Source organism: Somniosus microcephalus, chromosome 26, assembly GCF_052327205.1.
Source record: "Somniosus microcephalus isolate GS21.2 chromosome 26, FLI_Smic_1.0, whole genome shotgun sequence".
NCBI lineage: Eukaryota > Metazoa > Chordata > Chondrichthyes > Squaliformes > Somniosidae > Somniosus > Somniosus microcephalus.
Window position 1 is genome coordinate 10,407,350 of NC_141012.1, and position 14,707 is coordinate 10,422,056.

The 14,707-nt window shown below is 46.4% G+C and overlaps 1 protein-coding gene across 3 annotated transcripts in view; it reads right to left on the reverse strand.

The window, feature by feature from the left end:
- zw10 (zw10 kinetochore protein) overlaps positions 1–12,680 on the reverse strand; it is a 35,207-nt gene extending 22,527 nt beyond the window's left edge. For 2 of the 3 annotated variants that reach the window (XM_085967804.1, XM_085967802.1), the window contains exons 1-5: positions 12,501–12,680; positions 8,207–8,341; positions 5,864–5,965; positions 3,788–3,865; positions 2,435–2,606 (exon numbers count right to left, since the gene is read on the reverse strand). In XM_085967804.1, coding sequence (XP_085823930.1) covers positions 2,435–2,606; positions 3,788–3,865; positions 5,864–5,965; positions 8,207–8,341; positions 12,501–12,605 — 592 coding nt within the window. In that variant the 5' untranslated portion in view covers positions 12,606–12,680. Of the gene's footprint in view, positions 1–2,434; positions 2,607–3,787; positions 3,866–5,863; positions 5,966–8,206; positions 8,342–10,331; positions 10,504–12,500 lie in introns of all 3 variants that reach the window. The other variant, XM_085967803.1, reaches the window with a different exon arrangement.
- Positions 12,681–14,707: the final 2,027 nt, after the last annotated feature.

Sequence of the window (14,707 nt, forward strand, 5' to 3'; positions counted from 1 at the left end):
GGGGAAAAAAATAAAAGTAAAATATCCTCCGTATAATCTTTTAATTATACATATCTGCATTTATATTACATCTCTCACGCTGTTGCTCATCAGAGAATTATGCTGTTTTATAACAGGCTTATCATCAAAGTGAGACGGAATGTACTACCAGAAGTTGTGATATCAGCATGACTTATAATTAATGTGTCCCCGTAATTGTTTTGGGTGCGTGGCCCCTTTAAAGGAGCTGCGCGGCCCAGTCACCATTTCGCGATTGCAAAAGCCGGTCCCGGGCTGCGCGGTACCGGCAGAGAGCTGCGTAGCCGCACAGTTTATAGGGAACGCTGCTTATAATATATACTAGTCAATCGTCCATGACCATGTACACGGAGAGCCAAGATCAAGTTTATTATCCAGGTGAAGCAGGTTTAGAGGGTTGGGGCTATTTGGACCAAGGGGCAGGGACATAATTCAGTCCCTATTTTCAAGTCATACATTCTGTCCTTATTTTTATATTTCTATTATAAATTCTTACTTCAATTATTATGGAAACTGTCTGTAAACTCGTCACACTGTAATTACACCCCACCCCGAGTGGTGGTGCTGCAGCACCTCCACTGCTAAGAGGTTGTAATTGCAGTTCACATTGGCAGTTTCTATTGTAAATAAGGACACAGGAATTCTCAATGGAAAAAAGCTAACAGGAAATGCGTGTACAGGAAACTTTGTGCTATCCGGCACCGACGGGACCGAGCTGTTGCCGTCCCATCAAAACTGCCGGACAAACCAGCGCTAATGTTGAAACATATGGAGATTTTGAGCTCCGTATCTAGCAACAAACCCTGTTGCTTAGCAACAGCTTCTAAACAGTCGGCCGTACCTTGCAAGCGTCTCTGTAGCTTAGCAACAGCTCCAGCGAGAACTTACAGAGCCTGACTGGTGAAAAAAAACCTAACGAAACGGCTCCTGATTTTTGCCGGTGGCTCGAGCATTCCGGACAGTTAACCTCCGGATAAACCAAAGTTTCCTGTACATGTTTTACACGATGGCCTTGTAAGCTTCTGAAAAGTACAATACAACCGCTGCTACCGTGTGGAGATCGAAATTGCGAACGAATTGTAAGATGATAACGGTTGGATTTAAAATGTAAGAAATCAGCATGTGTTCTTTGTTATTGAAGACACAAAATGGTGGTCAGCGTGTGTTCTTTTGAGAGGCCACCTGGACAAGGGGGGGGAACACACATCTCACAGGAACATGAATGTGTCATGCGGATGGAACTCCAATTAGGGAAGGTTTGGAGTGGGACAGACCTATCCAAGGGAGGCAGAGAGTAATTTACGATCAACGAAGCCTTATAACCCAGTGGCGGGAGTTTTTAGAGATAAGAAGGAGAACAGAGAAGACAAAGCAGGAGGAAGACTGAAGTGAGAACGCTGGCCAGTTCATGTTTCGACTTATAGTTTCCTTTGACCAATTACCCAGAAATTGAGGAGTATGTATGAGAATTGGACATGGGCTTAGATATTGTTAAAGGGGGTACTTTTATGTACAATTGAATCATTAAAGGGGCATGTTTATATATTTTGAATTGATAAGTTGCCGACATTTTTATTGCAGGTTCTTTGAATTTATTGCCAAAGGTGCTTCTATGTACACGTGAATTTTGAACTATAGTCTGATTAAAAGACCAATTTTATTGATCGCATCCTTGTCTGTCATCGTTAAGATAATTCGTAATTCTCGAGGTCCGAACAGTAGTAAGAGAAAGTGCTCCCGCCTGGAATTCGCAGTCAGCGGCGAAGCAAAGGCGCCCGCTGCTGGCCCTGAAGAAAGGTGCCCACAGAGATCTCGCAATCTCTGTGGCGAGAAGTTTGCCTTTCCGACATGCATGTGATCAGTGCAGTAGAGTGGGGAATCCCTAACGCGATCTGCCGGGATGTCAACAAGCTGTCTAAGCAGCCAATCACACTGCAGAATTCTCAGAGAAATGAGGAAATGAGAAACTGCTTTTATCCCGACTTTTTTAAAACAATGCTACAGAGAGCAAAACAAAAATTGAGGCTCTCACATTGGGATAAGGTAGAACCTGAAATATCATTAAAAAAAAAGTTTTAAAATTTGTTCAAGTTCCTTAAAAAATTGTCATTTTTATCACAATGGAGCCGGTGTCCGAGCAGTGAAGACTGACCGCAACTTCAGAATTTCTGAGTTTAGATGCACATCCGCTACGTCCTGAAGTTGCGGTCAGTTTCAGAGGGGTAATAATGGCACACGCTGACAGTTTCGCCGTCATTACGCACCGCAAATTCCGGCCCGATAAGAATTAAAAAAAAAAAAAAAAACTTATGTAACCAGGTTTCTGAATTACTCCAAGTGTATCTAGGTAGTCACAGCTCGTATCTTAGTTGTATTATTTAATTTATTTCTCTTAAAAATAAATCAGTTGGTTCACCTTTTGTAGGAGTCGGTGACGGAGGCAGGTTCCAGACTGCCAGCTGCTTCCACTCCTGTCCCAGATGATACAGCAATTTCTCCTTCTGTATGATGAGCTCCGTGCTGAGCACTTGCAGCATCTTCAGCTCAACGCCCTTCCTCGATTTTAGTAGGGTCAGGTTGCACTGTGCCTTGAAATCAGAAGCAGAAACAAGGGAATGTTAGACGGGTTTGCAGTTGTAACTGAGCTCAGTCGCCGAGAGAAAACTTCCAAAACTATTCATATTTCGGTCTGGTCACAAAATATACGTGGCGCTTCAGGAATAGAAGCTAAAACTCTTTAGACGAAGGAAAAGTTAAACTGAGGCCCTTCTGTCTGTTTGGTGGTTCAGATTAATGTTAAACTTCAGTCTCAGGATACGGGGTAGGACATTTAGGACTGAGATGAGGAGAAATTTCTTCACTCGGAGGGTGATGAACCTGTGGAATTCTCTACCACAGAAGGCTGTGGAGGCCAAGTCACTGAATATATTTAAGAAGGAGATACAGTAGATAGATTTCTAGACACAAAAGGCATCAAGGGGTATGGGGAGAGAGCGGGAATATGGTATTGAGATAGAGGATCAGCCATGATCATATCGAATGCTGGAGCAGGCTCGAAAGGCCGAATGGCCTACTCCTGCTCCTATTTTTCTGTTTCTACATGCCAGTATTGGAACGGCAAAGTGTTTTCCCGGTGTTTTCCCTAGTTAGCACAGTCCCTCAACCAACAACCACCACCAGCCCTCGCCCCGCCTCTCCCCCACCCCCGCCAAAAGCAATAAACAGTTTAATTGGATTCCTGTTTGAGGGATCTTGCTGTGCACAATCATCCCCCGTTTGCCTACGTAACATTCACTGCACATAGTAATTCACTGTATGCATTACATCTCGAGGTGTTTGAGAACTGCGATAAGACTCTGTATAAATGCAAGTCTTCTTTTGATTGTGGTATACAAAAATTGAATCTCTGGATCTCGTTAAGGAGTTTAAAACTATACAAAGATAATGACAGCGGCATGTTTACTGCCCAGAACACCAGATTTCAAAAAAGAGAGGTTGAGTGAGAAATAATGAAAAATGAACATGCATGGAGCAGTTACTGGTATCACAGCAAACTTCAGGATTGGACTCAGACAATCAAACAGCTCCAGTAAATTATGGGTGTAACACTGTAGTTGCAGCAATTTTTTATACTCCATTTCAATAAGACTAACTCAACAGCACAAGGGTCAACTTAAATTCTCATTTACAACACGTCTACCCTGTTAAATTCCAAACAGTTAGCAGTATTATGGCTCCAAAAGCAGTTGTGTGTGATGGACGCACTTACCTTATTGAGGTGAGTAGCAGATTTGGTGTAGTTTTTTTCTAACAAAGCTTGGTGATGTGTTTCAAGGGCAGTATCAAACTGGAAAGAACAGCAAGCAAAAAAAAAAATTAGTGCCACTTAACATTTCCCAGACATCTGGAAGTCAAAAAAGTAACAAACTTTGAAACTCATGGTACTGCTGACTACTGAAGCAAAAGGGCTTTTTGGAAATGTTCCCCTGTTTTTTCCTCTTTTCAGACACAGGCAAGCCTGCTATGCTTTGATTTATTCCAGTTATTCTAGGTCCTTTTCTTCACTGAGATTCACTCTAATTGTTCCACCAGTTTTCACTTCTTTCCAGCTTTTCAAAAAAAATTGTGCATTTGATGAAATAGCTCTCCTTTTTTATTGAATTCATTTCTATTAAACATTCACTTATTTTCCACTTCTGATGAGGGATCTACACCCCCAACATTAACTTATCTTTTTTTTTTTTACAAATGTTGCCTGGTCTGCTGTTTTTTTGCAGTATTTTCTACTTTCACGCATGCCTTTTACAACAGGCACAAGTAACTGAGCGGAGCAAGATATTTGACGCAAAGGTTGTTCTCCTTAGAGTAGAGAAGGCTAAGGGGAGATTTGATAGAGGTGTTTAAAATCATGAAGGGCTTCGATAGAGTAAATAAAGAGAAACTGTTTCCAATGGCTGCAGGGTTGATAACCAGAGGGCACAGATTTAAGGTGATTGGTGAAAGCACCAGAGGCGACATGAGGAAAAATGTTTTTTTTTTTTAATGCAACGAGTGGTTAGGATTTGGAATGCACTGCCTGATAGGGTGGTGGACAGATTCAATACAGGTACACTATCCCTTATCCGAAAGCCTTGGGACCAGCTGAGTTTCGGTTTTCGGAATTTTTTAAGGTATTATTATAAGACTGGGAAATTTGTATTTAATATAAATTTTAAAAGTTCAGGCTACCTCTTGCGACTGTTCCGTGTCTCATTCCCCTTCCTGCTTCTCTGGAAAGCCGGATATCGGCTGACTCCTACTAAGCTGGCCCGCAAATCAGGTCGGGGGGGGGGGAAGAAAAGAATATCGGACAGGCCGCGGGGAGAAAAGAATATCGGACGGGCTGCTGCAGCTATCGGACCGGCCGCTGTATTGTTGGGTTCACTCTCCCGGTACCTCCTTCACACTGCCTGGCTCGGCCTGCAATCTCCTACCCAGGAGGGAACTCTGTGACCCTCTGCCCTGCTCAGCGTAAGTCGTGCGCCACTCTGGTCAGGTTGTGCGCACAACTTACGCTGAACGAAAAAACTTTTGGTTTTTAGAGGTTTTCGGAAGTTCGGATAAAGGATAGTCTACCTGTAGTAGACTTCAAAAGGAAATTGGATAAATACTCGAAGGAGAAAAAATTGCAGGGCTATGGGGAAAGAGCGGGGGCAGTGTGACTAACTGGATTGCTCCTCGAAAGAGCTGGTGCAAACTCGATGGGCCGAATGGCCTCCTTCTGTGCTGTACTCGTCTACGATTCTGTGATTCCAACATTGACAATATTCAATGCTGCTTAATATACAAATGTAGCATTCAGAGCGCAATGCAGAAACAAACGTTTTAAAGTTGCTAATTGAGTGGGGAAGAATGCTTTTGATAAAGAAAATGAAAGTAGATGAAAACGATTTAAGAAAATCCTTTAGTCATTTCAATTTTTTGTTGGAGAATATTTACATTTTAACATTGAGCTTGCTGATGGCCTTGTACATGCACTGGTGCTACTGAACAGTAACGCTGCACTACACCACATGATTCGTCCATAATGTTCCCGTCAACATGTGGAGCAAATGTCAATTATACTGAACCTCCCCCCTCCCCCAATCATTACTGCAAAGGGAGGAGAAAGCAAACAGAAACAATGGTTGTCGAGACCTTTTCAGGCAAAAGGGATGAGGAATTATATTGAGGTAATTGGACAACTATCTCACTCCACACACCTCACCCCCCAAAAAAATACTGCCGAAAACTATTTACAAGAAAATTGATAGAAGTGAACTAAATCTATTCCAAGTAAGGGGACCCCAATGTCTTCTCCACTCACCTCATGTAACTGAGTCAACACACTCAGCAAAACCGTACTTTTCTCCAGCTGTTGTTTCAGCTCACTGAACTCAGTCACTGCAACACGGAGGTCTCTCTGCACCTGTTAAAACACACACAACACAATCATAGTGAGAATTTAGTTCTATGGATTTGTAAACTCAGTGCGAGATATCACCTTCATACTATACAATATTAAAACTAGAGGAAGGAATCTAGATATTTCATCTCTAGATTTACAATGGAAAAATTAATTAATTTACTCATGATACTGAAAGTCTAGGGGGAAAAATTGGGGTATCGCCCATTTTGGGGCTAATATCGGCCGGGTGCAAAGTTTAGCACCCGGTGCTAATTATCACCTCCGACTGCAAAATTTGCCTCTATCGCCCCTGGAGGTGATTGGAGCACTAAATCAGGCGCTACACACCTCTCTTAAGGCACTAACGTCGGGGAGCGAGGCGCTACCTCAGAACGCTACCGAAGCTCAGGCGATGTCCGTTACCATGGAAGCCAGACAGACTGGCACTGTCCAGTTCTTAAAGGGGAGGGGCCATCTTGCTGACCAGCCACTCCCTGCTCATTGCAGCCTTGAATCTCGGCCTGGAGAGACCTCGAAAGCAATTGTGTTGGAAGCACTAATGGATAGGCCCAGGGAAAGAGCTCGGCGCTTAGGAACCTCAAAGTGGTGCCGAGGGCTAAAACTCCTTAGGACAGTGTTAAAACCAAAAAATTTGCCGACAAGGTAGGAAGCGCCCGCCTTTAAATAGCACTCCCCCAGCCCCTTCCCGACTTGAAAACGTTCCCCTCTACCTGTCGTTCCTAGCGGCAGGCACTAAGGCAGGGGGCGCGACTCAATATCCGGTCTGGGGTGCTACCAGGGCGTTGCACGCTTGACTGACGTCACGATCTGCGGGCACAGGAGATGGTGGCGGTAGTGTTTAGCGCCGCCGCAAAACAACTGGTCAATTTCGCAAGCGGTGCTAAAATCGCCGCGCTCGAGCGCTAACTTCATAGCGCCCCCGGAGGTGTTAACGGGAGGCGCTAAGCAACCGAATTTCTCCCCCCAGGTATAATATTTGAGGTAAGCAGTTAGCAAGCTAGCTGGAAAAGAGACGCAAACGGTGACATTTTTCGCTGTGTTGGTTATGTAGAGCAGACACTCTTGTGCAGCAAATCTGAAGTATCCTGACAAATGTGTAATCTTTAAACTCATCTGCTTTCTTCTCGGTTTGTACAATATGTGTTGTCGGCATCTGTATGATGAAAGTTACATTTTTTTTTTTAAACTTGGGGGAAAAAAAAGTAGCATTGAAATGTCAGTAGCCAAACGTTCTGCAGACTTACACCGCAGTCACACTGCTGCTTTAGTATTGATGCCGAGCAGTCTCCACTGCACGGCAACACAAAAGCAGCAGCATAACTCCGGATTCAAGACCACCTTCAGGTTGATTCACACTGGCAGCAGCATTATCAATTTTATAATGTAGCTGAGTGGCGCACTGGCCCTCCTGGATATTTTAAAACTGTGCATGTAATGCTGGTAATGATTCTGCTGTTGGCATTTACAGCTCCTCTAAACCCATCTTTTGTTTCCTTGTTTATCCCATTACCACCCCCTTTTGCCTCGCACCATTATCCCTTTTGCCATTTAAAAATCACTCCTGCCCTCCACCCTATCACAGACCTTCCCCTTTGTTCTTTCCTCCCCTCCCCCCTTTCCCGGCCCCTACACTTGCTTAAAACCCATTACATCTCCAACTTTTTCCAGTTGATAAAGGTCACCGACCTGAAACGTTAACTCTGTTTCTCTCTCTCCACAGATGCTGCCTGACCTGCTGAGTATTTCCAGCATTTTGTGTTTATATTTCAGATTTCCAGCTTCCGCAGTATTTTGCCTTTATTTATGCAATGTTGTTGTTCATTTATGCTCGAGCGGAGCATAAATGCCGACATGGTCTGGTTGGGCTGAATGGCCTGTATATTTAAGAATAAACGCTCCAGCTCTCATTCCGACATTAAAAATTAGCTATCGCGAGCAGAGCTCTGCATGCATCCAAGCTCAAGTGCGCTGACCTCCTTTATGGCTGAGCTCAGTGTGACCTGCAGAAAGAACATAAGAAATAGGAGCAGGAGACGGCCATTCAAGCCTGCTCCGCCATTCGATGAGATCATGGCTGATCTTCTGCTCCAACTCCAGACACAGCTGGCAGTATAACTCTGCAAAGCACTCATTGCATTCTGTGAGCACTAGTCCAAGACCTAAAATACACCTTGGCTTAGTCAATAAGGCTTGCTACAATCTGCCATTCACTTCTGTTGGATCATTTTTTCTTCAAGTTACCTCATTTTCAATCTGTGACTTAAGAACATCTATCTCCATCGAGATCCCTTCCACCTGATTGACCAAATCATCTCCATTTTTTAAACTTGGGATGAACTCCTCATACTTCTTGTTGATCATGTCGCATACTTCACCCTGTAAGAAAAGACCTTTAAGCCGCAAGTTTCACAAATGTCGGGTTCCTCTTAGCAACACAATAGCATTACCAGAAACCTCAAGCAAAATGGGCTGTAACCATGTTGGCAAAACAAGCCTAACGTCATCATCTTTGAATAAAGCTAACTGGTGATTTAACACAAAAGTTATTTTCATAGTTTAAACTGTCATTTACAGGAAAGCTAGTGTTCGCAGATAGCAGTGTGCTCTCCTCTGGAGCCATGGGTTCGAATCCCACTTCTGACAGACAAAAATATTTACTCCTACGTGCAATTAATTTTTTAGCTGTTGTCAGCCGTGGCTCAGTGGGTAGCACCCTCGCCTTAGAGTCAGCAGGTTGTGGGTTCAAGTCCCACTCCAGAGACTTGAGCACAAAATCTAGGCTGACACTCAAGCGCAGTACTGAGGGAGCGCCGCACTGTCGGAGGGGCAGTACTGAGGGAGCGCCGCACTGTCGGAGGGGCAGTACTGAGGGAGCGCCGCACTGTCGGAGGGGCAGTACTGAGGGAGCGCCGCACTGTCGGAGGGGCAGTACTGAGGGAGCGCCGCACTGTCGGAGGGGCAGTACTGAGGGAGCGCCGCACTGTCGGAGGGGCAGTACTGAGGGAGCGCCGCACTGTCGGAGGGGCAGTACTGAGGGAGCGCCGCACTGTCGGAGGGGCAGTACTGAGGGAGCGCCGCACTGTCGGAGGGGCAGTACTGAGGGAGCGCCGCACTGTCGGAGGGGCAGTACTGAGGGAGCGCCGCACTGTCGGAGGGGCAGTACTGAGGGAGCGCCGCACTGTCGGAGGGGCAGTACTGAGGGAGCGCCGCACTGTCGGAGGGGCAGTACTGAGGGAGCGCCGCACTGTCGGAGGGGCAGTACTGAGGGAGCGCCGCACTGTCGGAGGGGCAGTACTGAGGGAGCGCCGCACTGTCGGAGGGGCAGTACTGAGGGAGCGCCGCACTGTCGGAGGGGCAGTACTGAGGGAGCGCCGCACTGTCGGAGGGGCAGTACTGAGGGAGCGCCGCACTGTCGGAGGGGCAGTACTGAGGGAGCGCCGCACTGTCGGAGGGGCAGTACTGAGGGAGCGCCGCACTGTCGGAGGGGCAGTACTGAGGGAGCGCCGCACTGTCGGAGGGGCAGTACTGAGGGAGCGCCGCACTGTCGGAGGGGCAGTACTGAGGGAGCGCCGCACTGTCGGAGGGGCAGTACTGAGGGAGCGCCGCACTGTCGGAGCGGCAGTACTGAGGGAGCGCCGCACTGTCGGAGCGGCAGTACTGAGGGAGCGCCGCACTGTCGGAGGTGCCGTCTTTCGGATGAGACGTTAAACCGAGCCCTCTCTCTCTCAGGTCGATGTAAAAGATCCCATGGCACTATTTTGAAGAAGAGCAGGAGGGTTCTCCCCGATGTCATAACCAATACGTATCCCTCAATCAACATCCAAAACAGATTATTTGGTCATTATTACATTGCCGTTTGTGGGAGCTTGCTGTGTTTCCTACATTACGACAGTGACGACACTTCAAAAAGTACTTAATCGCCTGTAAAGCACTTTGCATCCGGTGGTCGTGAAAGACGCTATATAAATGCAAGTCTTCCTTTTTCTTTCACGAGGGTTGCAGTAAGGTGCAATGGCAGGTATATGAAATACTTACGCAGCCCCACATTCGTAGCAGTTTCTCCTACCACCCAAAAAGGATTTCAGTAAATATAATCGTGGGCATGTGAACGTTTTGTACTGCGTCCACTTAAACTGTGAAAAAGGCAGCCGGCAGCACCATTACAGATTTTGGCCTTCCGAACTTGGGCTGTTTATGGAAAAATTATTTCCAGCTGCACGACACTAGGGTGAAGTACTGGTAATTACAGGTCTGTCATTGCTGGCAATAGTAACGGGAGCACTTTGAGCCTATGTATTAAGGGTATCTCAAGAATATTGGTTTAAGTGCACTTTATAGCTTATCAGTAGCTATCTGCTAAACCAACCTGAAAAAATATATGCAAACTACAACATATATTGTGAAGATTTAATGAAGCTATAATGCATTTCTGTCTTGCTTCGAGATTTGTCTGCCAACTCCACACTCAGCATACATCAACTGCGATTAGGAAGACCAAACCATCGGGATTCTTTTACCAGCAACAGCAGACTTGTTGCCTACAAAACAGCACCAGAACTGCATCATTTCCATACTTCTGTTTCCAGGCTTTATCTAGTTTATCATGACAGTACACAGGAACTTTGTTGGTACCTACGTAACAGCAACTTGCATTTTATACAGCGCCTTTAATGTAGGAAAACATCCCAAAATGCTTCACCGGATCAGATAAATATTAACACCAAGCAGAAAGAGATATTAGATGGGGGGGGGGGGAGAGAGAACTAAAACTTGGTTAAAGATACAGGTTTTTAAAGAGGGTCCTAAAGGAGGAAAGAGAAATGAAGCAGAGAGGGTTAAGTAGGTAACTGCAGAGCTTAGGGCATAGGCGGCTGAAGGCACAGCCGCCAATGGTGGGGCGAAGGGAGTGGGGGATTCACAAGAGGCCAGAGTGGGAGGAATGCAGAGTGCTTGGAGGGTTGCAGGGCTGGAAGCAGTCACAGAGCTAGTGATAGGAGAACTTGAGAGAGGTTGGACAGGAGGTGGGATGCTGCTATATACGTGGACCACGTGCTGTTGTCACTATCTTAGACAGTCCAGATTTTTGCACAGGTTTCCAGAAATTTCTTACCAAAAAGTCAATTTATTACAAATACAACCTACTCTTAATTCAGCCGCCTAATTGAAAAGATCTGCTAATTCAAGTTCAATATTTTGCAGCCACTGTGTTATTGCTTACCTTAATTATTGGATAATTCAAATGCTTTTTAGAGCAACACAGCTTTGCATTATCAGTAGATTATATGTCCATTTCCTACTGTACCTCACGATTTAAAAGCATTAATATTTTAATACTTGAAATTAATTGACGGTGAAAATGTATCAGAGCTTAAGGTCCCCATCTCAACCCCTTCCTGGGTTAAGGCTTGGTTAAAAGATAGACAGAGCTGTCACTGTTGCCAGGGGGAAGGTAGTATCAAGTAAGATTCATGAATAGTAATATAATATGAATAGGGGCACAGATTTAAAGTAATTGGGAGAAGGATTAGAGGGGAGTTGAGGAGAACTTCTTTCACCCAGAGGGTGGTGGGGGTCTGGAACTCACTGCCTGAAAGGGTGGTAGAGGCAGAAACCCTCATCACATTTAAAAAGTACTTGGATATGCACCTGAAGTGCCGGAACCTAGAAAATAGGCTGGATGGCTTTTTCAGCAGGTACTGACACGATGGGCTGAATGGCCTCCTTCGGTGCTGTAAATTTCTAAGATTCTATGAATACAATTAAGGTTAGTAATTTCTTATAAAGTGACGCCCCATGACAAATTTTATGCCTGTTCCCTCAACTGACTCATTTTAATTTTAGCTTTTTACAGATTGTTTTGTCAGAAAACTTGGTTTAGTTGCACCCGAAGCAGGCAAAACAAACCCAGAATTCAGCTGCAATAATGGTCATTTCATTCACAGAGCCAAGTTACAGCTACAGTTTATGCAGTGCATTCCTCCAGCTGATTCCAGCATTCAAGTTGTTCTACTTTCTTAAAAAGCACAAACAACTAAGTTTGTTGTTAAACTTAAAACTGATGCCAGCTTTCTGCCAGACATAGCACTTTTCAGCAGCAATTATCTGCTTTTAAACAAAAGTACAATTTTTAGGTACATTTCTGACAACAAATCATTAGCCTAAAGTATCAAGAGCAGGGTCCATTGCAAACCCATTTTAGCAAATGGTAACTGTCAGATATCAAAATAGACACCCAAAGTAACCAAAAATAAAGGAGTGAATGTTGACACTGGAAAGGTGCCAGACACTCACACAGGCAGACAAGGCAGGCAGGGAGACACACAGACGGGGAGAGGAAGAGTGACACAGCGAGAGAGAGACAGACATAGGCAGAGGGAGACAGAGAGAGGGACAGAGACAGAGACAGAGACACAGAGAGAGAGGGAGAGAGAGACAGAGACAGAGAGAGAGAGAGGGAGAGGGAGAGAGGGAGCGAGCCCCGGGCCGCCTCCTCCCCTCGGGCGGGGATCAGAGCGCCGGGTCGGGCCTCCCTTACCTTCACCTCCTCGGCCCGGCGGCTCAGCCTGCTGATCTTGGTGCCGATGTCCTCCTTCTCCAGCCTCCCGGACGACGCCAGAACCTCGGCCACAAACGACGCCATTTTCGCATTCCCGCCCTCCGCGCATGCGCAGCGGCCGCTCCGCCGCAAGGCCCGGCGGGAGTTGCAGTCCTTTGACCTCCGACCCCGCGGACTACAGCTCCCGTCGGCCCCCGCGCATTCCCCATTCAAACCCACGCGCGGCAACTCAGCCCCAGCCCTGCAGCCAGCCACACACTGAGCCCTCTCTGGGAAATACCCCCCCACCCCTCCGTGCCTTTTCATTCTATGCGGAGGGGATTCCTGTACGGGCTGCTCTTACACACTCTTCACTTTGCCATCCTCGTCTGCCATCCGGACACGCCTTGGCGCTCCATCTTGCCATCCGGTGGAGGCGGGCGCCCCCAATGGAGGGCTCTCTACGCGGGAGTCCTCCCTTTATCAATTGGGGACATGGCCTGGAGGGTGTTGCACGTTGCACTGCTATCGTAAATAATCATGTTATTCCCTGTATGCCCTGCACACTCGCATTCCTGCTGTCTGTGTGTACTCTTGGTGATGATGCAGTAAACAACTTAACTGTAACTTAAAACATCAAAGGAAACTTAATAAGTTAAATTTAAATTCCATTGCCAGTGGTGATGATGCACTCCAGTCCCTGCGGTGCCCACTGGTCGCGGAAAGTGTCGAGCGTGCCGACGGACACCACGTTCCCCATCTCCAGGGCCACCCAGGCGTGAACGTGGCTGCGGAAGAGAGGCAGAGCAGTCGGGCCAAACGACCCCCTTGACCGCCCGCTGCCTGGACCAGTCGATGGCCACTTTGGCCAGGCCCAAGAGCAGTCCCACGAGGAGATCCCCCGACCTGCCCGCTCCCCTCCGCACTGGGTGACCAAAGATCAGGAGCGTGGGGACTGAAGTGCAGCCAGAAATCGAGGAGCAGCCCCTTCAAATAATGGAAGAGGGGCTGCAACCTCTCACACTCCATGTATACGTGGAACACGGACTCCAGGCCGCAGATAAGGCAGGCAGCCTGGGAGTCCGTGAACCGACTTAAAAGCCTTATTGCACGGGATTGCTCCGCGGTCTTGATAAAGGGTTTTGACCCGAAACGTTGACTCTATTTCTATTATGTCCGTGTATAATTGAGACACGGACTGCAGGAGTTGGTTATAACAGGTCTTTACTGAATGGAGACAACCTGGAACTACTATGCAAATGTTACTACACAGGCTTATATACAGGGGTGGTCACTACTGGTACTGCAGTATACAGGGGCTGCAGAATATAGTTCCTTCTGCAAAGTACATACACTACAATTCCTCCCCTTTTAGCTAAACAGTACATAACATTCGATTAACAATGAAATAACATATTTACAATTACAGTTGCTAGATACATTAGTTGAAGTTAAGCAATTATAAGTTCAGTCTTTGAGGAGGCTTCCTGATTCTGTCTGGATAACGCCTCTTTGGGGTATCAGGTTCTTCTGACAAAGTTGAGTCGGGATCAATGTCATTGTTTGGTTCGTCTGCTTCCAATATCACCGATTCTGAGGTAGATGCAATTGGTATTTCGGTTTCATCGCCAGGTGTATCAGATCGTGGTGTGGAGTTGACGCTTCCCAGTGACTCTAGAATCTGGTCAGCATGGCGTCTTACAATGTTCTCTCCAACGTCCACGGTATACATTAGAGGTCCTTGCCGTGTACAGATCGTTCCTGGCTGCCATTTCTCTGTGCGGTAGTCCCGGGCCAAAACTGGTTGACCTATCTTAAAACTCCTGGTCGGCCTTTCATTCATATTCAGAAACTGCCTGTTCTCCACATCTCTTCTGATGTTTGGCTTAACCAAATCCAAGCGGCATCGTAGTCTTCGATTGAAGGCTGGAGTTTGGTTGGTAACCGCATGTGTCGCATTCCGGTAGGCAAACAGGAAGTTATCCACCTTGTGTTGTAGGGGTATATCTTCATTACACATTGCCTTGATAGCCTTCTTGAATGTTTGAACGAACCTCTCGGCCAATCCATTAGTGGCTGGATGATATGGGGCGGATGTGTAATGCTTAACACCATTGTTCTTTAAGAACCTCCGGAACTCTTCAGACACAAACTGTGGTCCATTGTCGGAGCAAATCTGTTCAGGCAGCCCATTCCTGGCGAATATG